Genomic DNA, 26,136 nt, shown 5'->3' with positions numbered 1-26,136 from the left:
ATCTTACAAGGGTAAAATCAATTGACGGTAAGTTTCAAATAAATCAGAATAATAAAAGGAAAAATTTTAATGTAAATAAATGTGTATATTAAAAGTGAAACGGTAACAATTTCAGGGTCATATATTAAACCCATGTACAATAATTTCCCCTTCACTTCAAAAACTGATGATTTCGAACATTTTGTCTCGAACAAATCAAGAGGCGGAAGAAACCAAGCGGACATCAAAACACATAATTCAATCAAAAACTGACAGCGCCATTGCAACAAACGAAAAACGACGAAAAGACGAACAAATCCACAAAACACTACCTAGAAATAACTAAAGATTGAGCAACACGAATCCCATCAACAATCTTCCCCATATGGCACTGTCGTGTTCACATCTCATTAAAAAGAATGTCATAAAATCTTTTCTTATTAAATGTATTCTTTACTGGAATTTATTTCATTAGTTAAAAAGTTCGATAAAATTGACGATTTCTAATATGTTTAATTTAGTAATGACAGATTCCCTACTGAATTCTGAGAGTGAAAATGGAGAAAGGTATTCTAGGATCTCGATGGCCATCATAGAAACTTTTCCAAACATTTTACGAGATGTCGTTCAATCACGTATTTCGGCAAACCAATTATATCAAAAGTGTGTCCAAGTTTTAAAATACTTCTTACCTGAACAGCAGATAAATCTTGCAAAACTACAGCATTCTAATACATACGATTCGTTAGATATTACATTAATTTACAAACTTTTAAGACAGTTCTCGTTGATACCCCCACCCACAAAAGGCTGGGGAAGTATTCCAGATAAAGTAGCTATTAAATTAGGAGATGATATCGAACGAATACGAGACTACAGAAATCAACTTGCTCATCGATGCGATACCAATATTGATAAGAATGTGTTTGATGATTATTTCGACAAGTTTCGTGATATTGGTCAAAGAATGGATCTTTATTTTTACCAAAGGACGGATTATGAACGGCGGATAATAAGGCATAGAACGTGTATGATGGATACAGAAATGCAGGCAAAATATGAAAATGCAATGAAGGAGATAGAAAACATAAAAAGTAAGGATGCATTTAATCTAAAAGTGATTGCCTTGGTAAAATTTGATTCATTGAATTTTCCCTAAATTTTTTATACATGTATATGTCTCTAAAAGTTACAAACGTTGATATTTTAATCGTAACATTGTATTTATATGAAATGAGAATATCGCTTTAAAATGTGGTGCGACTAAAACAATTGAAAGTCATACTTTAAGGCCAAAGAAATGTTTCATAATATGCATGATTGAGATAGGGAATCTTCGCTTCTTGATAGTTTCTTAATTGCCCAACGGATAATTTAAGAAAAGTCTGTTATAAATCATTTCATACCGAATTACTGACTACTGAGGTGACGATAACTTCGGGTATAACCGGTATAACAGTCGGGGTATCAACCAGAGCTAGGAAACGAAAAATAGCACTTTATAATTATGTGAAGTATTAACCTTCATAATGAACTATGTTTCCTAACATTGGAAAGCCAGGATGCATACAAAACTGAATATGGAAGAATTGTATAACAAAATCATCTACATAGAATAGGCAAATTCACATAAGGTCATGTTTCTTTCATATCTTTTCTAACCTGTAACAATAAAATAGGTTAAACAAAGAATATTTTGAACATAAAAACAAGTTTCATTTATAAGAGAATGTGTGCCTGGTATCTCCGATTAGTTTAAACTACTGGAGATTGTTTGTACTTAAATTTTGATAATTAATTCAATAATAATGATAATGAACTTGTCAAAGGATCGTTTATTATTATATTTAGATTATTTAACTCGACCTTGATATTAATTAACATCCAAGTACCCTTGTTATGAAACCGATATTTGTTGGTTTAATATAAAGAAAATATATAAAATTAAAAGTGTGTTACTTGGGTTCTCTTTCATTTCAAAATTGCCCAAAATTTCCCAAAAATGAATATATATATATATATATATATATATATAAGTGCCTATAAATAGCAGCACATGACATACAAATCTATGGGAGTGTGGATTAATCAGTACAGATTAATTCAATTACACAAATAAAATTATAGATTGCCTAACAATGTAATTTTAACACACTATTTAGTATGTAAATATAAGAATGTTTAAAATATTTACAAAATGATGAAAATAAACGCAATATTTCGCTAGACTAACTAGCTTTATCAAGCGTGCATCTATCCAGGTGAAATCGGATGTAGATGATAAGAAACTTTTGCAGCTCAATGTATATGTTGCACTTGAAGGAATAGCAGCGTGTGAAGAGGTATGGAACACTCGTAGTGAAAAAAATCCTCCAACTGAGTGCCTTGTTACACTTCTGAAACTAGTGCTAGAGAACAACAACTTCTCTTTCAATGAAAAACATTATCTCCAGATAGACGGTACTAGTATGGGCACAAAAATGGCCCCGTCATATGCCAACATATTTATGGGCCAACTTGAAAAACGCCTCTTGGCTAGTGCTCCATACCAGCCCTTATCATGGTTCCGATTCATTGACGATATTGATTTCAAATGGACAGATTCACAAGAACATCTTAATGAATTTCTAGGACACTGTAACTCTTTCCACCATTCAATAAAATTTACATATGAATCATCTATGGAGAAAATAAACTTCCTCGACACTACGAGTTACATCAAGAACGGAACCATTATAACGGACCTTCATACCAAACAAACGGACAAACATCAATTCCTTTCTCCTAAAAGTTGCCATCCTAAACACTGCTCCCGTGGCATCCCATTCAGCCAGGCATTGCGAATCAAGAGAATATGCTCTACTGAAAATACGCAAAATGCTAGACTTGGACAACTACGTAAACATCTAGTTGTTCGAGGATACAATAACAACATCATTGATAGCGCTTTCGAAAGAGCAAACAAAACTAGTCGCCAAGTCTAGAGTACAAAGATAAGAATAAAGCAGCTAACAGAACACCCCTTGTACTCACTTACCATCCTGATTTTAAAAATGTGTCTTCCATTGTTCAGAAGCATTGGAAAATTATAGAAAATGATTCAAATCTTAAAAAAGTATTTTCCTCACCACCAGTCATGGCCTTCAGAAGACCTAAAAACATCCGTGACAAATTAGTGACATCTGTATTAGCAAAGCAGCCTACTCCATCTCCCGGTTGCTACAAACAATGTGGTCGAAGGAACTGCTTGTGTTGTAAAGCTGCCAATACAGGCAGTTCTTTCATCAGCTCCGTTACTAAACAAAATTATACCATCTACTCAAATTCCAACTGTAAAACGGAGAACTCAATTTATATATTAACATGTGACACATGTGGCATTCAGTATGTGGGAGAAACAATGGACAAATTTAATATTCGGCTCAATAACCATCGTTCATGGTACAAAACCAACAAAAACTGTCCTCTCACAAGACATCTTCGTTCAACGAAACATTCTTTTGATAATGTTACCTTCCAAATCATAGAAGTCAACACCGAGTGGGACACCACGGCGAGAAGGAGAAGAGAAAATTTTTGGATCCACCAACTCCACACTTTAGAACCTGATGGTCTTAACGAAAAAGATGAGAAAAGATACAGGAAAGATAAAGAATAATTTAGTACACAATATCATCCTTTTTATCCTGTAATATTGGCCAATGGACGTTGCTAACTTCAACTACCAATTTTGTAAAAATCTTGAACTTCATCCAAATTATGTATTATTTTCAAGGCAGCTAAATTCAAGTGCAACATATACATTGAGCTGCAAAAGTTTCTTATCATCTACATCCGATTTCACCTGGATAGATGCACGCTTGATAAAGCTAGTTAGTCTAGCGAAATATTGCGTTTATTTTCATCATTTTGTAAATATTTTAAACATTCTTATATTTACATACTAAATAGTGTGTTAAAATTACATTGTTAGGCAATCTATATATATATATATATATATATATATATATATATATATATATATATAAACAAGTCTAAATTGAAAACAACGTTCAAACCTATCTATGATTGCGTTGGATAAAAACCGCAATTTTTATACGTGTGCATGCAAAACAAATTTCTTGTTAGAGGAGTCTAAATACAGCACAAACAACATTTTCCAAAAGACCAAAAAAGTGAAAAGGTATATTTTAACAAAACGCATTTGACTAACAGGTCGAACAACAAATGTTCTTAAACCCTGCTGACTGCCATTGGCGATTGCCAAATAAACGGATCACCGATGTAATAAATGGATCTTAATAATATATATACATATGTCTAAATTAAAAACAACGTTCAAACCTATGATTGACCGCAATTTTTATACGTGTGCATGTAAAACAAATTTCTTGGTAGAGGGGTCTTAATACAGCACCAACAACATTTTCCAAAAGACCAAAAGAGTGAAAAAGTATATTTTAACAACACGCATATGACTAACAGGTCGAACAACGGATGTTCTTAAACCCTGCTGACTGCAATTGGCGATTGCCAAATAAATTGATCACCAGATTTAACAAAATGGATCTTAATATTGATTTAATACCAAACAGAAAACAAATAACTTGCGGAAAGATGATATTCCACAAACTTGAGGTGCAAAAATTTGTACACCATATCCGGATTTCGACAATTAATGTCTCTTCAGTGATGTTAGGGATCGAAACGGTATTTGGAAGGCCATATAATTTACCTCAATTTAGGATAGACTCTTGAATTTTAAAGAGTCGAAATAGGATAAACGGGTCATATAAACACTAAGGAAAATATAATACAAGCCCAAACGAAAAAATATAAATATGTCTAAATTGAAAACAACGTTCAAACCCATGATTGCGTTGGATAAAAACCGCAATTTTTAAACGTGTGCATGTAAAACAAATTTCTTGGTAGAGGGGTCTAAATACAGCACAAACAACATTTTCCAAAAGACCAAAAGAGTGAAGAAGTATATTTTAACAAAACGTATATGACTAACAGGTCGAACAACGGATGTTCTTAAACCCTGCTGACTGCCATTGGCGATTGCAAAATAAACTTATTTTGGATATAAAATATTAAGGGCATGTTTAATACAAAATATAAAAATATTAAAATCAGTCTCAAGAAACTTATTTAGAATCTTTGCAGCATTATGTAAAATGAAGGCAACAATAGTTTACCGATTGTGAAATGTTAATTTATCGACGTAGAAGACATAAATTTAACAAACAAAAAAACAGAAGGAATCGTTCGAACTCCAAAAAAGGTGCAAAACCGGTTTCGTCTACAGGGTAAGCCTATCTTATTATGTATGCATCACCAACCATGCAATTTTTCACTCATTCAAAATGTCAATATCAGGACTAGGACACAATTGGTAAAAATTAAAGATTACTCGAGTATTCTGGAATATAAAGATCTAACACTGCGAAAAAATAAGATACTGGTTATGTTAACATAAAGCGTCTGGCGTAACTAGTTATAAGTATTTTTCATATATTATTGAGACAGACGCAGTTGAGATATACTCATACATTATTCAGACTGATGAAAATATGTATATATGTACTGATATACTGTACAGACTGTTGATTGTGTGTTCAAACATACATAGAAATCTTTATGAAAACCAAGAATCATTTAGTGTATAATTCAGACATTTTCGAGACCCTTTGAAAGGATTCGAAGACATTGAAATATAAAACTCGCAGACTTTACGAACTTTTTGCTTTTGAATTTTTCGTGAGACAATCATGAAACAACATCAATAAAATCATAACGGAACATAGAAAACAGTTCAAACACACGTGGTGAAAAAATTAACAAAATCGAAACTCTCTCAGGAAAGTGTGATCTTTGACAGTTTTGTCTGTTCTGTAAAGAATTGTGATGTAAAAACATATAAGGATTTCAGTGTCAATAACGAAGTTTATCCAATAACCACTGATATCAATATAATACTTTGCAAAGCATAGGACTTTAGTGTCAAGAACGAAGCAATTATACATCCTTGGCTTTCAAATATTTGACTTTGAGCGTTTCTAATGGAGGTTAGTTAAGAAAAGCGAATCGGACGCATGAAATTTATAAAGTGTTGTTGTTGTATTTTTAGATCATTTTTTATGATTTATTTTATTTTAAATGAATAAAAGGACATGTCAAACCTTAAATAATAAGTAAACACAAAACTTTAATTCAAAATTATGAAAACAAAATCGAAAAAAAACCCCGAAATATAGACAATTTGAGCACGAAATCAGCAGAAAAAACGTATTTGAATTTAACAAAAGAAATCTCTGTATTACTGAAAAATTATTACACCAGAATTGTAGATATCAGAAATTTTTACTAAATTTTATCATCGGTAAAGGGACATCATTCGTAAATATAAATCAACATGCAGACAACTTATACGTTCATGTATTTCACATCCCCATCTTTTATGGTAATATTCTATACAAAGCACAAAAATGTCGTCATTCACCTAAAAAGCTAACCAAACCTTTAAACAGACTTATTCAGAAGGGATATAGTTAAGATACTGTTGTCATGTCATTAAAGATTTTTTTGAGTTAATATTTATCTCTCATAGGGTCTTTACATCGAAATTAACACATTTATTCTAGACCCTGTTGTTGGCATGATACGGGTTGTGTTCTACTCATATAATTTATTAATGCATGATACTTAACCCCTAACGGGAGGGATTGTGGTTGATTCTAATATGACGTTCTATTATCGTAAACCAGTATAATCACAATATATCTACCTTTAGCGCAAACGCAGTAATACACAAAAACGGCTGTTCCGCGTTACGACCAACTTATTTATACTACCAGATATTCTCAATTTTCTACATCAAAACCCCAAGTTTACGTAGGCAAAGATTCAGATACAATATATTTATCTCTATTCTACAGCAAAATAAACAAATCAGTCCATTTCAATTTATTTTTCATGATAAAATTTCATAAAACAAAAATTCCGCGAAATGATGTCATTGTCTTGGCATGGCAACGAAACAAGGTGACGTCACAAGTATGTTGTCGTAAATAAAAAATCAAATGTAAATACCGGGCGCTTTAAAGATTCTTGTACGCCTCAGAACGAATAAAATTATATTGGAAAAAAATATATAAGTGAAAAATGCGATTAAAAAAAAAAAATCATTGAATTATATGATATTACTAATATTATCAAAATTGGGTAAAACGGAACAGCCAAAACAATATCGTATGTATAGGGCTTTCACGGTTAACAAAATTACCGAATTTGTCCTATTAGAATCGAAATAATTCATGGCAGCCGTAGATTTGTTTTCATTTAACCATGGGTTGGGCATTTATATTCGTATTTTACCCCTCGCTAACGCTCAGGGTAAAATAATCGAATATAACTTTAATTTTCGTATGATAAAGACAGAATCTTTCTATCATTTTGATTGAGGTCTGGAGCTGGAATGTCAGAAACTGCTATTATTCTTTTGTTAATTTATGTTGATCATTGTCTTTTTGCTTAGTTTCTTTTGTTTCCTATTTTAACATCTGACTCTGACTTCTTTTTAACTGAGTTTTACTGTGCGTTTTGCTGTGTGTTTGTTTATTCCACATTGGCTAGAGCTATATGGCGGGTTGAGGTCGCACAAAACATGTTTAACACCGCCGCAGTTGTGTGCCTTTGGTCAGGAACCGCTAGCCTTTAATATTCTTGTGTGTTTCCTTTAAAATTTTGGTTTATTTTTATCTTTCGGAGTTTAGTGTGGCGTTTATTTCACTGAACTAGTATACATTATTGTTTAGGGGACAGCTGAAGCCCGCTTCCGGTGCGGGATTTTCGCGCACCGTTGAAGACTCATTGGTGGCCCTGGGCTGTTTTCTGCTCTTTGGTTTGGTTGTTGTCTCTTTGACATAGCACACAATATTCGTACAGTATTTTTGTTATGTTTACCTTTATGTGCACATTGTTTATCTGAATGTTTGTATTGTTTCTATATTTTGCAGCGACATTGGCGATTAATTCATGAGGACATGTTTTTTTTAACATGTTATGTGTTTATGTCCTTTAAAGACAGTTTTAGTTTAATTTCTTACCCAGATTTGTATAATCGAATTATGACTATTGAACAGCGGTATACTACTGTTGCCTTTATTTATTACGATGAAACATACATCCTTGAAATACCCTATATTACATACTCAGTATGGAGACCGTTCCAAAATGAATGTAGAGATACTAGTAATCAGGAAGACGTGGCATTCTCCGAAATTGCCCCTATGACCACTTTAAAAACATGTAAACATAACGCATTTGCAAGTAAACATAGAGAAAGTCTAGACCTGTAACAGAAGGTTACAAAATCAAAAACAACCTGTACAATCTAGAATTTACCTCTTTCAATTTCAGTTAAGCCAGGTGTTTCTTCTTGAAAGAAAATCCAAGTATTAGTTTATAGTATAATATACTAGATCGTTTTGGAATAACTAATAAAATGACACACCGAACAACAAAACGCTCTTCTAGATAATTTTGAATTCATTTCTAGACGGGAACACATTTAATGGAATATAAGTTTAAAATGTTCAAGTTTTGGCATTTACATTTTACACTAAGTAAACGAAATTTAACGTGTCATGATTTCCATTCCTATTTTGTGCCTCAAATTTTATAAATATTTTTGTACATTTGCTTTGTAAAGTGAGATTTGAAAAGATGCCAATAAAATTTTACTGGGGAGAAAGCTTTGATAGATGTTTGAAGAATCTTAGATCAATGTTAAAGGACGAGAAAGCTAAAGGTAAGAAATCTAACTGTATTGGCTTTATCTGTAAGTCTTTGAAGTAAATAAAAAAGTGTGTAGAAACGAATACACTTAAGTTTATAAAGAAGGAGGCACAAAACGTGAAACAATTCAAACCAGAAAACCAATGGCTATTAGAAAACAATTAACAAAAAACAAATATAATAAAAGCAGCCAACGATAACCAATTAATTACTGCTAGGCTCTCGACTTAGAAAAGGAACACAAATAATGTTTTTTAGCAATCAATCATCCCGCTTACCTGTGAAAGTGGCATGAGCAATAAAAGACACGAATACAAATCATAAAAATGGAAATGGCTCAACTCAACAGATTGTTATGATCATAAAGAAACAACAAACATAAAAATGAAGGACAACAAAAGTTCCGATCTAAAAATCCCAGCTAGTAATTTTGCCTTGGCTAAGTATATAACATCGTCTTTCGTATGTAACGTGATGATATTGATAAAAAGAACATGATTATAATATTTAGTTATTACTTATTTAGGTAGAGAGAAAGTTCGTGTACAGATCACCTTTCAAAATGAGGAAGATGTCGAAACAACTATTAACATCCTAAATTCGCTGAAAGTCGAGATAAATGAAGGCTTAGCTGGTATAGAATTCATTGTTGCCACATCAGGGAGTGTAATACTGAATGTAGATATAATGCTGAAAATGTTGGAAACAGATGAAAGATTACAAACGACCATGGCCTTATTCATAGAAAAGATTTTGGAGCTCTTTACGACGACCCCTACTGAAAGTATTGCTATAGTTTTGTTACCTGTAGAAGGTTTGTAATTAATCCCCAGTTAATGTCTTAACCACGAATTTTACATATGTTCAATGAGTATATACTCGATGTTACAATTACGTTGTTTTGGCGGTTCCATGTTGGTCTAAATATCAACTGAATTTAATTAGAAACACACAAGTTTAACATGTTAAAGTGATAAACAATATTAATTTAACCTAAGGATATTCCTTAATTGTGAGTTGTTTGTTAAAAATAAAGTTGCAGATATGGAATTCAGCCCGGTGACAAGAGTCAGAATTTTCAAAATTTAATTGTCAAAACTACTACACGGCTATATCATTTATCATTTTATTTGAAAATATGTGTACTTTAAAACTGATTTGGGCGTCAAAATCAAATATGGTGCATTTTTTCAGAAATCAAGATCAAAAGTCACTAACCATTTTCATGAGACAATAACAGTGAATATTTATTTCCAATTTAAGTACCCCTTTTGCAGTAGAATTATTGCAAACTGGCATATTTTTTTTCTTATTAAATTTTTCACCAAAAATGTGGAAAACCATCATTAAATGAGTTGTCCGATTAAACGTATCCTATTTGACAAAAAGGGGATGATTTTCATTTTAAAAAGATGTATTTTTAAAAATAGTTAGAACAACGGCCGTCAAAACTATACAAAATGTATAAATTATAAGACAAATATGAAAAAAAATATGTATTTGTTAAAATATGAATACATGTTATACCTCATTGAAAGAGGAAAATTTGAGTTTTGGGCATATAGGTTGAATTCGGTATATGCCAAACTGACAACAAAGGTTCTTTCAAAACAGACGTTATATTTGAGTTTAAACAATGTTATGACTATTTTTTTTTTAAATAAAGTGTATCAATAGTAACATACATCATTATAGAATAGACGTACAGTTTTAAAATGCATTTTGGTGACTAGAACCGCCTTTTATCCCTTTAGAAATTGTGAATGTTTCGATTGTTCAATCCCAAATTAACTTAGTTACATAAGACAAGAAAATCTCTTCTAAGAAGGATAATTTAACATCGCACTAAACATTCTAAAGACTTTACTTCAATAAGTAATTCAGACCTTAAATGACTTCTGTAGTGTTGGAATGTTATTTCAAGGTACTGAACCTTGACTGGAACATATAATATTCGTACATGAAAGGTTAAGCTAAATAAATCACGAATACCAACATTGGTCCAAAGTTTCAATATAGTGGTTAACGGTCAAGACAAATTCTTAAACCACAAATCCTAATAATATTGCGATTATGAACATTAAGTTTCTGACATTCGACTTGTTCTGCAATTGAAAAGAGTGCTGGTCGAATGTTGTGTACAACATGTAGCGTGCTTTGTCTTGCATCATGGGACATTTCAAAACATTTCAAAATTGCAGAATACACTTTGGGCATATCAATATAAAATTATGGGAATATAAAATAACTAGAGTGGCGCTTCTAGGGCAAATGACAAATGAACCCTGTTCATAAAGGTATAGTTTGTCCTGCTTGCAACTCTTAATATCCCTCAACAAAAGTCAAGAAAAAATCCATCTCTGATCGACAGTATACGCTTGCTATGTTTACATGATTGTAGTTTGTCGAACATTTCCGTTGTCGTGATTGTTCTGTCCCACAGTCTGATCTGTATAAATTGATTTGATATCTTAACTATGGTTAGCATTTATATCGCACTGCTAGTGATAAAACGCTTGTTCTGTAAAGTTGTATTTGTAATTAATGAATGAAGTTAGAATCCCCGTAAAGGTTTAGAGTGGTGGTAAAGCAAGTTACCCTTTACCTGAATATATTTTTGAAGAGCCCGTAATCCCTTGTCTTACTTGAATGTAGCTTTTTTTATTACAATATATGCAAGCATATGAAAAAAATATAGATTGATTTACACTTTGTTATTCGTTTGTTTTCAAACAAAAACTGAGGGAATCCCATGAATTCGAACTTCAACAAGCATACGCGTCATTTGCTATGCAGGCTTCACACGCTATGCAAATCACAATCAATTAAAATGTCACAAACAGGAATAGGACACAAATAGAAAATTTAGTTTCTTCTTAGTTTTTAAATATCGTAAACCGCAAAAAAAGATGTTGCTAGTGAGTTGAGACACGGTAAAGCTTAAAGGTAACGCAATTCGTGATGGTGACTTACTTGTATAAACATGAGGAGATGTGGTATGATTGCCAATGAGACAACTATCCACCAAAGTTCAAAAGAAGATGCAGGCAATTATAGGCAACCGTACGGCCTTCAACAATGAGAAAAACACATACAGTATAGTCGGCTATAAAAGGCCCCGACATGAAAGATATGAAACAATTTAATTGAGAAAACTAACGGTCTGATTTATAACAAAACAATTTACGAAAACAAATATTATTTGTGTCCATTTCAGTCGCCTGTTCTTGCTCATAACTCTCTACATATAACCGAATTCGTATTTACACGAGCAAAACACACATGTGCCACATTTGGAGCAGAATCTGCTAACCGTTCCTTCACAGGTTCGTGTTGATCAGTCTTTATTTTTTTTATGTAGTTTTTTTTTAATTTTATTTGTCTTCACGTTGTTCTTCGATTTTTGCCATGGCATTGTGAGATTTTCTTCGACTATTAAGTTTGAATATCTCTTTGGTACATGTATCTGCCGCCTCTTTTTCAAGTAGTTGTGTGTCAGAAGACAAAACACCCTTGTTCATGAAGTGGGTACTGTGTCAACATGCACGAGCTTAAGGTATCAATTGAGATATGTAAACGCAATACAATGGAGCAGAGGGTATGCTACTTTTGAGAACCTGGACATTTACATTGGAAACTTTAACTCATCATGTGACGTTTGTAATGGATTTTTGTTTGAAGTCCTCAATTTGTGTCAATATCAAAGAAAGGGTCAAGATATGAAGCAGCCATTCTAGATTCGGTAGTATCCTTTATCACAAGCTCTCTGGGATATATGGAATGTAAGCACTGACTTAAATGTGGGTTATAGAAGGACTGGACATCTTGATGTATCTAAACTTTTCTTTTTTAAGGTTTTGTATTTCCAATTGCAATTAGGACTGTAAACACCGTTATGTTATGTTGACTTATGCATCATTCGTATCAACTGTTATAATAAACAATTTCCAAACTTTCTTTTGGTATATCATCTTTGAATGAAACAAAGTCACAATCATCAATTTCGAGTTATTTTTATCTTTACACCTATCAACTGTGTCAAAATATACCGATTAACTGTTATGGGTAAATAAAACAACTGACCAACTTCTACTTTTCAGAAAAAAAACAATATTCAAAGGATTAAACTTAATGTATGCTTCTTTGAAATGTTAGATCCAAGTTTCAACGGACTTCACAGTTTTGTCATCTTTTGGGATTTTGTCCGATCCCAATTTCCTAGCTATACAACACAAAAACTTATTTTGCCTCTTATATAAATAAAACTATACCAACACAACCTCAGAAAGAATTACGAACACCCCCAAAAAAAAAATCAAAGAAACAATAAAACATCAACAAATACAATAAATATCAAGTCCTAACTGTATGAAGAAAACTAAGCACTCTGCCCAATCAGGGACCGGACACAACTTTCCGGATATTATTTAAGATAATGATTTGATAGTAGATATTTTGACAGTTTAAAAAAATTCGTTCAAAAAAATCTTATTCCATAAAAGAGAAATTGCAGTTTTATTAATTTATAGTAGCTACGAGACAATTTATACACGAGAGCTTTATTATATGATGTTGGAATCCGGTGAAACACAAAATGTCCCCGTTTACAGTAATTTGTACTTTCATAATTTGTCGTCAAAAGACTTTTATGGTTAGCCTTTTCGATTAATGAATAAAGCATTGTATGTGATGTTTGAATGAAATAAAAAAAGAAATATAATTGAGTGCAGCCTTTGAAAAACAAGTCAAACTGCATGCCACTTATGATCTGCATTTTAGTCAAATTTGCTAGCTAAACGATAAAATTAAAAATAAATGCACCATACGACTTTTTGACGACCAATCTCAAATTCAAGTAATATCATTTTTCTAGGACTGTGCAAATTTTTAGCAGTGTAATATGAAGTGAATTTACACTCTTTAAATAATCGACTTTTTCCTATTCCGTCACCGCACTAATTTATCTGTAAGGCAAGAACAAATTTACAATCAACACAATATGTGGTTTGGTAAGATAGATCTACCGAAAGTAAAGGCGAACAATTGGACTGCCATTGGAAAATGTAGCTGTGGAGGACAGAGAAAGAAATGGTACCTTGCAACGAGCAACCTACTGACCCATCAGAGAGTTGTTGCAATGTACCTTTAATTTGCCGAAAGCTTAGCTTTGCCTCTATTCAAAACATTGGAATCATTGTCCCCATTTCAACCGGATACGGCTACAAATTTTGCCATTCTACACAGCAAAACGGAGACCCCACTCTAGCAAGAATATTACTTTCAGAACAAGAGAAGGCCGGGGATTATTGTATTTGTATACCCAAATCTACCCTTAGGGTACCAACGACATTCATGCAAGCACTCAGCTTTATCGTACTAATAGGACTTAATATATTGTACCGTAGCTTAGTGTTAACAATCCACTATTCTGAATTTTTAAAACAAAAGTACTTTCGAATGATTCAGGTAATAATCTGAAACAAGAGAAGTTGCAAATATGTATCTGTTGAGGTTGGCATATAACTGTGTCTACCCCATCATTTTGGATTCAGCATTTTCTTACCACATATATCTGACGACATATTGCTAGTTTAATTAAACTTGATATGCATCATTTTCCTTTGTAATTTTTTTTTTTAAAGAATGAAACGGTCCTTTAAATCACGTCAATTCAACTTTAGCTTTGTTGTAAATAATTAAGACAGAAGATAACAATTACAAAGTACGAAAAAGCGAGACCGGATCGTAGGGATTTAGAGATCCTTACTATATGCATAGCTCATTTATTTTTAGCTACGACACGTTGCAATGATTTGCGCACCTTTGTACTTTTCGTGTATTCTGATATTTTGATCAAAAGTATATACATAAATGTCTATTAAAGCATTTAAACTGAATTTCGCCTGTTTCGTAATATATAAATGAGTAAATAATCTAGAATGATCAAATTGACGATGTTCAAATCTCATAAAACGACTAAGAAGCTATAAATCAAGGTAACAAGCAAAACAATGATTGAATCGAATGAACCCCAACAGAGCAAGATTGGATGTATCGACAGGGTAAGTGTCTCTTGCTATGCATTCATCACCCGCCATGCAAATCCACACGCTGTCAAAATGTCACAATCGGCAAAAGGACACATTGTGTAAAACTACAGATCAAAAGACTCCCAAGATTTAAAACCACGTAAACATGTCGCTAAGAGACGGACACATCTCATCGGTCAACCAATTCGTGATTGTGACAGTATATATTTCAATTTCAACCAATTGGTAGCCGAGATGTTTCGTTTAATTACTTGATATAAATGACAAATTACTTACATGAAGGAGGGGGCAAACGAAATAGCAAAAAGTCATAGATAACTTTATCAACCAATTCCATATGTGAACAAATAACAATAAATTAGTCTATTTAAACTCAATAAAAAATTGAACTAAGTGAGCAATTGAACATATATTCTGGAGACAAATTTGCCAAGCATTGATGCTAGAAAAAGAAATCACTTTCAATGAATAGGTTAGCGTCCCAGCAATGACGTAAACAAAAATTTTTATTGACTGCTAGAAGTAATCAAAATGTTTTTTTCTATTTCATTCTTACAGAGTTCACTCAATGGAATAAATCAAAAAACATTGGAGAACCAGTTTACCTTGACTTTGATATAGAGGCTCAGTTATTTGAAACCGACGATAAAATAGAAGAGCAATTGGGTCAAATATCTGACGCCGTCATCAAACATTCCAGCGGAAGCGGAACAAACCGTAACATTACTGCAACACTCCTACCTATTAGTCTTGGTAACTAGTTTATTATTATGATTTTATGATTTGTTTAAATACAATCTACCTGCAAATATTCATGAAAACATTTGTAAAACAAATAAGAACATAAAATCCGTTATATTGGTTGCAAATAAATATTTAGATTTCCCAGTAAAATAGAACCGATTATTTCACACGTGAAATTAATCCAACAATTTCCTTCCACTCGGGTCATAAAGCAATGTCGACTACAATCCATAATTAAAATAAAGTTCGTTGCATTTTTCTACTTTATTTTTATTAAAAGAGGATGCTCAATGTAATAAAAATTAATTGGGGATTAGCTGTCAAATTCATGTTCGGCGATTTGACCCAAATTCTCATATTTTATTCATAACATAATAAAACAAATATGTATCCAAATTACAAAAAGTTTAAAAGAAACGATTAACAATGCTTCATCTTATGTATCCGCATTCCGTACGTATTTCAGACCAGACGCCAACTACCTAATTATCCATCGAGATGGCTTCCGTAGACTGCCGACGGCCATATAATCCGATATAAACATAAATATAAATATATAGCGACCACGTGCAATCGGATTTTCTAGGTCTGTTTGATTTCATTTTCTAGGTTAAAAATATATGTTAATCATCGTTTTACCTGTATAAGAATGATTATGTGGGCCGGATCAGTCAACGAAATGGTTATTCCTGGTGGCTCCCTTTCACTTTTTAATGTTACATTAATGATTGAGCTACATGATAAACACATGCGCACACATCTCATCTGAGGGTTTAATTAAAAGGTTGCATAAATACGGATTCGAATGTGCTTGAAACAAAAATGTAAACTGACGATATACTATTTAATAATCAATATGAAACAGCGACTTCGTGTATGTTGATTTCATAGTTATTCTTGGTGTGAACAGGTATTCTGAGCGGATTTTCGTTTCCGTTTGGGTCAACAAATGTTCAAAAAGCTTGACTTGGTACAGGTTCAGAATATGGTGGCGTTAAACCAGTTTTACATTCGCACAAACCCCTGTGACTATCTTGACTATATGTTGTTAAACTTAAACTAGAAATTAAAAGGAAAGTGCAGTTACAAAAAGTATAACCAACAACATAAAGAAGAAAAGAGAAATGGCATATAATTTGGTATGCAGGGTGTAAAGGTGTCGCTACTATAGGATGCTAGCTAGAGTAGCTAAAGCTTCTGTTTTTGGGTACTGCCGCTCTAAAAACAAATAAAAAAACAACAATCCTAGCAGGATAAAGAAGGTCACACAAATTTGATGTCTAGTTCGTCGGACACCTGCTCCAAAAAGCGAAATATTTTTATTATTATTTTTTTTTTTGAAAATGAGTTTTCAAAGGCAAGTGCTCTACAAGAGAAGCTTTATTTTAAATTTTGTGATTTATAAGTTGTGCAATTTATGTACATGTTATTACTGGGTTTCTTCATCGAAAAACTAGGAAGACAACAGATGCTCTAATGCATGTAGTTTGATTTATTGGTGCCTGTACAATATCAGACTTCTTGTCTCACTGTGGTTTGGTTCATTTTGGTTATTTTCGTCAAGTCAGCTTTTGTCTGCCTGAATTTTCATTTAAATCCATTTATATATTTAGGAAGTATAGCAACCACTACAACTTTATACCCCTGCCGTAGCGGAGGGGGCGTTAAGTGTTACCCTTGACCAACCTTTCGTCCATCCGTTCGTCTCATTTTGGTTTCCGCACTCTAACTTTAATTTGCCTCATCCAAAATTTATGAAAGTCATGCACAATGCTAACGCATACAGAGTTTGAATCTGGGCAGTGAGTCACTGTGAAACGTGTGTTTAATAACTGTCTATCATTGGCAATGAATTGATACAACCGCATGTTGGCATCCCAATTTTTGACCTTTTTTTTTACAAATTGATTTATCACATGTGCGTTTGAAACGATTGGACCATTGTATGCAATAGAAAAGCGTCTATGTGAGAAAGGAAATTTCAAGAAATTTGAATTAGAGCGGCATGCGGACTACAAATTTGCGGAAGCGGAAACGTTCTTTTGTTTGAAAGTCATTTTCTTCAAATTAGGAGCGGGAAAATATAAAGAACAAGGAATAAAATTTGTGTGGCCTAATGACGGTTTCATCATTAACAATTGAAATCGACAGTTTTGTGAGACACTATAAAAAAAGAATAATTTATACTGATTCGGTTAGCTATACAGTATATGACGCCTGTAGTCCTTCTTGTGAAAAGATTTAATATATCGTTTTTCAATGTTAAGGTTCTTTTAACGACATTACAATAGACGATGGGATGAGAAAAACGGTCTTTTTTTAAGTGAAAAAGATCAGATGCTCGTACCGACTGTAAACATCTTTAAAAATATTCAAAAGTCTATAGCATCTATAGTCCTGTAAAAGTAACCTTCTTTACTTTCATTTTAACCAGTCAGCGTCATTCAGTCATATTTTTCAAACCGTTCAGTTTAAGTTTTGAAAATGTACACACCATAGGATGAGGAAATAGGTTCACAACCGTCCGAAATAGTAAAATTTGTGATGGCAAATCAAAGTTTAAATAGTCTTATTTGTTGTTTATCAATACAGTTGTCTTTAAAAGGAGTATACAATACTGACTGTCATTATAAACTTTATAAAGCTAAAGTTATTAAAAGTATTTAGCATTGTTAATAAACTCTATGAACAACAGTAAAGACACCATCATGACATATTCGAATTTTCTGGATTTTAATTTACCCATCATAAAGTATTTCCTTAAAAGAAGATTCATAACAGTAACGAAAAATATCTCCCATTAGAGGTGTATATTAAGTACCCATAGGAATTCTAATAAGTTCATGATTTACAATACAGCCATAACTTTTGAAGGAACAGAAATATTGTACAGCAAGACATTGACACCCTGTGCATGTTTAGGAAAACATATGGGAAACGTAATTTGAAAGTATTGTTATAGTAAACGTTTAACAAATAAATGATTCCATAAAGCACCTGTTAAATATTGTGAAGAAGTGCGATACTAGAATGTGTGATAGTTCCGTTAAATTGTCTCTTAGGTAATGTGGGTTCTTATTTCTATCTGATTCATGCTACGATTCTGTTTAGGTTTAAAACAACCCCAAATACCACCGCCGAGAATTCATTTTGAATATAGGTTCCAACAGATAACAGTTAAACTGTTGTGTTTCCAGAATTTTGCCATTACAAATTAAACCAGTCTTCTTGAACATTAAACAGAAGAAAATTTAGAAATCCACCTTCTTCTTAAATGAGGTATGCCTATGTATATCATAAAAAAAAACAGAAAATCAGTTCACGTTTTGAATTTAATCTCTTAAAAAGCAAGCAACGTGTCTGTTTTTTCCAATATACTTAATCATTATCGAAGTAAAGGATATTATTGTGCGATGTATTAATTGAAATTGAAACAACTGGTGGTTAAACTTCTTGAAAAAAAAATTTATCCTACTTATGATGCCGCGTTGTCATTCAAGCTTAGTTAGACATTGAAACGGGGGTCTATGGAACGCCAAAGCTATCTTATGTGGAACTCTGGTATTACTTTATGTTGTTTTATTATTACTTGATGATATTTTGTCTTTACATAATATGGTTTTGACATTACATAATGATGTTTTGATATAACTCAATATGGAATAGTCATTACTTAATGATATTTCGATATTACACGATATGGTTTCGTATTGACTTGATATAGTTTTGTCATTACTCAATATGGTTTTGTCATTACTCGATGTGGTTTCACCATTATTTAATGTGGTTGTGTCATTAGTCAATGTGGTTTTAACATTACTTGATGTGAATGTGACTTAACGTTATGTAGTTGTTTCATTACATGATGTGGCTTTGTTATTTCGTAATGATGATTTGCCTATTCTTTATATGGTTTTAACATTACGCAATGATGTTTCAAAATTTGACGATTTTACACTACATGATGTGTTTGTTTCATTATTTGATGTGGTCCTGTCATTCTTTGATGTGGTTATCCCATTACTTGATGAGGTAAAACCACGTGACCAATTCGGAAAAAAATATGTTCTATTTTTAAACAGATTTCTATATATCATTTGTTTAATGTGCTTTAGATAGGTATCGCTATCCATTGAGTTAAAGTTCAAATTAAAGTTCGAGTGGTTGTTCAGAGTTATTTGGTATTAAAAGAGGGAACGGCAGACAATAATAAGAAAAAAAGTATTAAAAAGTTTACAGTATTTCGGACATAATTGGGATATCCCCAAACCACTTGGTCCTGTTGTTTTTATACGACCGCAAAAAATTTTGCGGTCGTATATTGGTATGACGTTGGCGTCGTCGTCGTCGTCGTCGTCGTCGTCCGGCGTCGTCCGAAGACACATTGGTTTTCGCACTCTAACTTTAGTTTAAGTGAATGGATCTCTATGAAATTTTACCATAAGGTTCAATACCACAAAAGGAAGGTTGGGATTGATTTTGGGGGTTATGGTACCAACAGTTAATGAATTAGGGGCCAAAAAGGGGCCAAAAATAAGCATTTTTGTAACTTCCAGACATAACTTGTGTGTTAGTGTATGGATCTCTCTGACATTGTACCACAAGGTTCCATATCACACAGGGAATGCTGGGATTGACTTTGGGGGTAATTGCCTCAAAATATTAGGAATTAGGGGCCAAAAAAGGGACAAAAAACAAGCATTTTTCTAGTTTCATGACAACAACTTGTGTGTAAGTGTATGGATCTTTCTGAAATTGTACTACAAGGTTCCATATCACAAAGGGAAAGCTGGAATTGAGTTTGGGGGTAATTGCCCAAAACGTTTAGGAATAAGGGGCCAAAAAGGGGCCAAAAATAAGCATTTTTCTAGTTTCCAGACAATAACTTGTGTGTTAGTGTATGGATCTTTCTGATATTGTACTGCAAGGTACCATAGCACAAAGGGAAAGCTGGGAGTGAGTTAGGGGGTGATGAATCATAAGGGGGTTCAAAAATTTTGAGGGGGGGATTTTTTTTTTTTTCATTTTTTTTCTTTTTTTTCCTTTTTTTTTTTCTTTTAAAATTTTCCATTTTAAGTTGGTTATTTCTGATTTATATTTAAAAGCAAATAATAATGATATGGTAGGAGATACACACCAAACAGGATGTGTAAATTATTATATAATAAGTATTGTGCAATAGCAAGAAATTTTCAACTGCACAGTATTGCACAATAGCAAGAAATCTTCAATTGCACAGTATTGCGCAATAGCAAGAAATCTTCAATTGCACAGTATTGCGCAATAGCAAGAAATATCCAATAGCACAATATTGCGCAATAGCAAGAAATTGTCAATTGTACAGTATTGCGCAATAGCAAGAAATATTCAATTGCACAGTATTGTGCAAAAAAAGATACTTCGTATAAATTGCTTATTTCTTGACCAATTTCAATCGGGTTTTTGGGCCCCGTTTTTAAATTGGTCCACATTGAGGTCCAAAGGGTCCAAATTTAACTTTGTTTGATTTCATCAAAAATTGAATTATTGGGGTTCTTTGATATGCTGAATCTAACCGTGTATTTAGATTCTTAATTTTTGGTTCCGTTTTCAAATTGGTCTACATTAAGGTCCAAAGGGTCCAAAATTAAACTTAGTTTGATTTTAAAAAAATTGAATTCTTAGGGTTCTTTGATATGCTGAATCTAAACATGTATTTAGATTTTTGATTATGGGCCCAGTTTTCAAGTTGGTCCAAATCGGGTTCCAAAATTAAACTTTGTTTGATTTCAACAAAAATTGAATATATGGGGTTCTTTGATATGCTGAATCTAACCATGTATTTAGATTTTTGATTTTTGGGCCCTGTTATCAACTTTGTTCACATTGAGGTCAAAAGGGTCCAAAATTAAACTTGATATGCTGAATCTAACCATGTATTTAGATTTTGGATATTGGACCATAATAGGTGAATGTCCAATTTAAAATTTTTAAGTTCTTAGACCACATTCATTCTGTGTCAGAAACCTATGCTGTGTCAAATATTTAATCACAATCTAAATTCAGAGCTGTATCAAGCTTGAATGTTGTGTCCATACTTGCCCCAACTGTTCAGGGTTCGACCTCTGCGGTCGTATCAAGCTGCGCCCTGCGGAGCATTTTATTATCCTATGTTTTCAAACGGAAGCAGTATTTTCGTAATAGATTTGTAAAATATTCCACGGAACCATGTGTCTCGCCTGATATTGCTGCTGTAAGTGTAAAAGCTTCATGTTGATCGGCTGTACATTTATCTATACATTTATCGGTAAAAACAAGATTAAAAAAACAATGTTTTTCTGTAGATGTTTTTTCTTGAAATTGAGGAATAACTCCTATACAAGTTTTAAAACACTTCATGGAGGTTTACAAATTTATCATGTCAAAACAGTTTAATTCGGTTTTATTTAACTAAAACAAAACTGTTTTGTTTTGAACAATGAGCAAAACCCATACCCTATAGTAAGCTATAAAAGGTCCCGAAATGAAAAATGTAAAAAACTAGAAACCTAACGATCTATAGATAGATACATAGATACTTTATTCTCTAAAAACTAAATACAAGTTTACAGAGAAACATACAATATAAATACAGATACAATAGTCGAGGTAAACAAATACCGTATGATATTCTAAAAGTACAAATTTATGATGGCATACATTATAAGTAACATGTATAATGAAAGGTTAAACTCAATAGAAATTAAAAAAATGGAGATGGAGACGCCGACGCCACTATCGACGACGAAATATAGGTTTGTTGTGTCTCACTGCCGCTACATTGATGTCGCAGGCTCGACACAAATCAAATTGTTAACAAATGAAACACTTCAAATCAACTCACACTAAAGTTACAGGGAAACAGAGGGATGGGGGCTCGGACTAAGCGACAAAGCATCAATACTATAAAATAGAATTCTCCGAATTTTTTTTTAGCGTAAATGATCATTTGAACTAATACGAATATCAATCTTTTATTTGTAATCAATTGAATTCCCTGATCTACCTCGCACTAATTGAAAAATAAACTTTTTGGAATATCTGTTTCACATGTGACGATGGACATGTTCCAGTGGTCGTAACCATAATACCGTCATCTTTTCCTTGAATGTAAACTACCAAATAAAACCAAATCACTGGGTTTGTACTTTCTCGAATAACACGACGGGTGCCTTTCTGGAGCATCCGAGATCACCCCGATGGATTTATATTACCCAGTCATACCGATCTATTGAATCAGCCAAATGAAACTGTTTTGTATGCAACCGCGGCTGAAAGTTGGGGGGCATATTGTTTTACCCTTGTCCGTCCGTCCGTCCGTCCTTCCGTCCGTCCGTCCGTCCGTCTGTCCGTCCCATTATGGGTATATAGTTATTCCGCATTACTCCTCCTACAGTTTGAATCCTAGGAAGTTTTCTCTTTACTGTCTTTTTGTACATATATTGAAGGTGTGCATGTGGTCAGGGTTTAATGTTTATTAATATTTGCTTTTTTGGGAGATAGTTGAACTTTGTAATTTTTTCGGAAATTTACTTGCATAAGAAGAGCGTTTCCAGATAACTCCTCCTACAGTTTGAATGCTAGGAAATTTTCACTCTGCTGGCTGTTTGTACATATATTGAAGGTATGCATGTGGTCAGGGTTTTAATTTTTTATTATCTTTTGCTCTTTATGGGAGATAATTGAACTTTTTTTTGTCATTTTTGGGGTATAAGCGGTTAAATGAGTTGAGTGCAGGGGTATCACGTACTCTAGTTTACATCTTTTTCTCGTGTTGTGCTGTTACACAACTGTAACAGTCCGATGTAAGGTTAGGATTTAGCGCTCACATACATGTTAAACTCCGCCACGTGCACTTTCTTTATGTACCTGCCCCAAGTCAGGAGCATGAAGTTCAATTGTTGTCGTTGTATAAATGTGTGTCATTTTTTTTGTAGATTCTTTATTTGTAAATAAGACCGTTTGTTTTTTCGTTTGAATTTTTTCACATGGTGCATGGTGGCCTTTTGTAGCTGACTATACGGTGTGTTGAAGGCTGTACGGTTGCCTATTACTATATATGATTTCTTACATCCAGTGCATTTAAACTCTGGTGGATAGTTGTCTCATTGTCAATCACACCACATCTAGCTTTATTTCAACTTCTATGTTGCGTTTTGTATACTGTAACATTGTTTATCTTTTGTACGCATACCCCGGCCGGAGCCCTCTTTTCGGAAGCCCGAGCAAAAGTCCTTGTTCCGCGATAGAAAATTTAATTACGAACTCATATAAGATAGCTCGAATTTCACCTCATAATCTTAATTAATCTAAATGAGACTTAAATTCGAATCTTACTCAAACTCTACCTCAAAAAGTGACTCAAATTCAATGTTGTAACTAGAACTCTACCTTTAAATGTGACTCAAACTCGAAGTCCAACTCGAAACTCAATGCTAACTAAAACTTTAATTCTAATAATGACTTGAATTCGAAATCGAAGACTAACTCAAAGTTTAACTCAAACAGTAACCCAAACTCTAATTCGATGGATGGCCACACTCATCCAAGGCACATACAACATGGAAATCTATCTAAAAATAGAACAGGGTTTTCCGAATTGGTCACGTGATTTTACCTCATCAAGTAATGGGATAACCACATCAAAGAATGACAGGACCACATCAAATAATGAAACAAACACATCATGTAGTGTAAAATCGTCAAATTTGGAAACATCATTACGTAATGTAAAAACCATATAAAGAATAGGCAAATCATCATTACAAAATAACAAAACCACATCATGTAATGAAACAACTACATAACGTTAAGTCACATTCACATCAAGTAATGTTAAAACCACATTGACTAATGACACAACCACATTAAATAATGGTGAAACCACATCGAGTAATGACAAAACCATATTGAGTAATGACAAAACTATATCAAGTCAATACGAAACCATATCGTGTAATATTGAAATATCATCAAGTAATGACTATTCCATATTGAGTTATATCAAAACATCATTACGTAATGTCAAAACCATATTAAGTAAAGACAAAATATCATCAAGTAATAATAAAACAACATAAAGTAGTATCAGAGTTCCACATAAGACAGCTTTATTATTTTGAATATAACTTTATTATTTTTCTGATTATCAAACCGTTAAAACGTTCATCCCTGTAGAACTATAAAGCAAGTCGATAGTAAATGGTAAGTTGACTGTGGTAAGATATATAAACGTGTATACTCTGAACAATAAATGTATTGAGTTAGATTTAGTACATGACTCATACATGATAACATATGAAAGAGGACAACTACGAAATATTTTGAAGTCGTAAATGATTCCAAATAACATAGATAGTGTGCAAAACAAAATACATGTTTCAATATTCAATCCCTTGTTCCGGTTAGCTGCATTATAATGTAACCAATTATTTGTTGAAATAATAGATTCAATGCTTCATTATCTTTTTTAGAAAATATATCAACAACAGAGAAAGCATTCGCCCAAGCACAAACAACTGTAAGATACAACCTTCCTGTTTCTGTCACTTTGCGTCAACAGCTAAATGTTAAAAAGTCAATAAATGTGAATCAGAACATTTGGGACTGTATCAAAATAGGAGATACATTAGCGTTTACCGAATCTTTAAATAACCAACTTATCATTTGTAATGCAGACAGCACTAATATTCATCACATTCCTCTTCACTATAAACCATGGTATCTAACAGAGGTGGATAGTACTACTGTGGCAATATCCTGTATGATTGACAGAACCATACTAATGATAAATATATCTACCGGTAATGTCATCGATAAAATCGAAACCAGTGATTACTGCTACGGAATATCGTATAATGATAATACATTATACGTTGTTATTGGTAAGAGTATAATACATGTAATGGATCTGAGAGGTAACGTATTCCGTACTATATATTTACCTGCAGACAGTACCGTTAACATTACAGCAGACAGAGACAGGTTGGTTTGTATAGACAAAAGATCAATTTTCTGCTGGTCGTTAGATGGAAAACTGATTTGGACGTTTGAAAATGGAAAATATGAAAGTTTACGTGGTGTGACAACAGATAATAAAGGGAATGTGTATGTGACTGATTATTATACCAACGCGGTAGTAGAAGTATCTGATGAGGGTAAGCATCATAGAGAAATTCTTACTAAATCAGATTCACTGAACCATCCGTGTGGAATTTATTTTCAGAAAAAAGAAAATGTACTGCTTGTTTGTAATATAAATGATATAAAGGCTTTTCTTTTTGATGTCAACAGAAACATAAATGAACAAGATTAATTTTTTTAAACATGTGCTACAGTAAAACAACTTTATATAGAAATTTCTAGAAATTTGTATACGTCAAAGACGTATTGTTGTTTTGTTTACTTCCATTTGCTGGAGGAAAAAACCACACATTAAAGATATATTTCAGAACTTTTTTTCAAAAACCACATAAAAATTGTCTTAAAGGACAAATCAATTCAAGTCATGTGTTTGTTCTCATTAATGTTTAGTCTCAGA

General features: G+C 32.9%; 1 protein-coding gene across 1 annotated transcript; it reads left to right on the top strand.

The window, feature by feature from the left end:
* Positions 1–506: 506 nt before the first annotated feature.
* Positions 507–26,136, top strand: LOC127719719 (uncharacterized). The gene is made up of 5 exons (XM_052225958.1): positions 507–1,073; positions 8,699–8,797; positions 9,311–9,598; positions 15,393–15,587; positions 25,070–26,136. Exons 1-5 carry the CDS (start codon positions 563–565, stop codon positions 25,909–25,911), a joined length of 1,935 nt encoding a protein of 644 aa, XP_052081918.1. The 5' UTR covers positions 507–562; the 3' UTR covers positions 25,912–26,136.

The sequence above is a fragment of the Mytilus californianus genome, unplaced genomic scaffold, assembly GCF_021869535.1.
Source record: "Mytilus californianus isolate M0D057914Y unplaced genomic scaffold, xbMytCali1.0.p SCAF_11, whole genome shotgun sequence".
In the NCBI taxonomy this organism is placed as follows: domain Eukaryota; kingdom Metazoa; phylum Mollusca; class Bivalvia; order Mytilida; family Mytilidae; genus Mytilus; species Mytilus californianus.
Note: the sequence above shows the minus strand (reverse complement) of the source record. Positions and strands in the feature narration are given on the sequence as shown.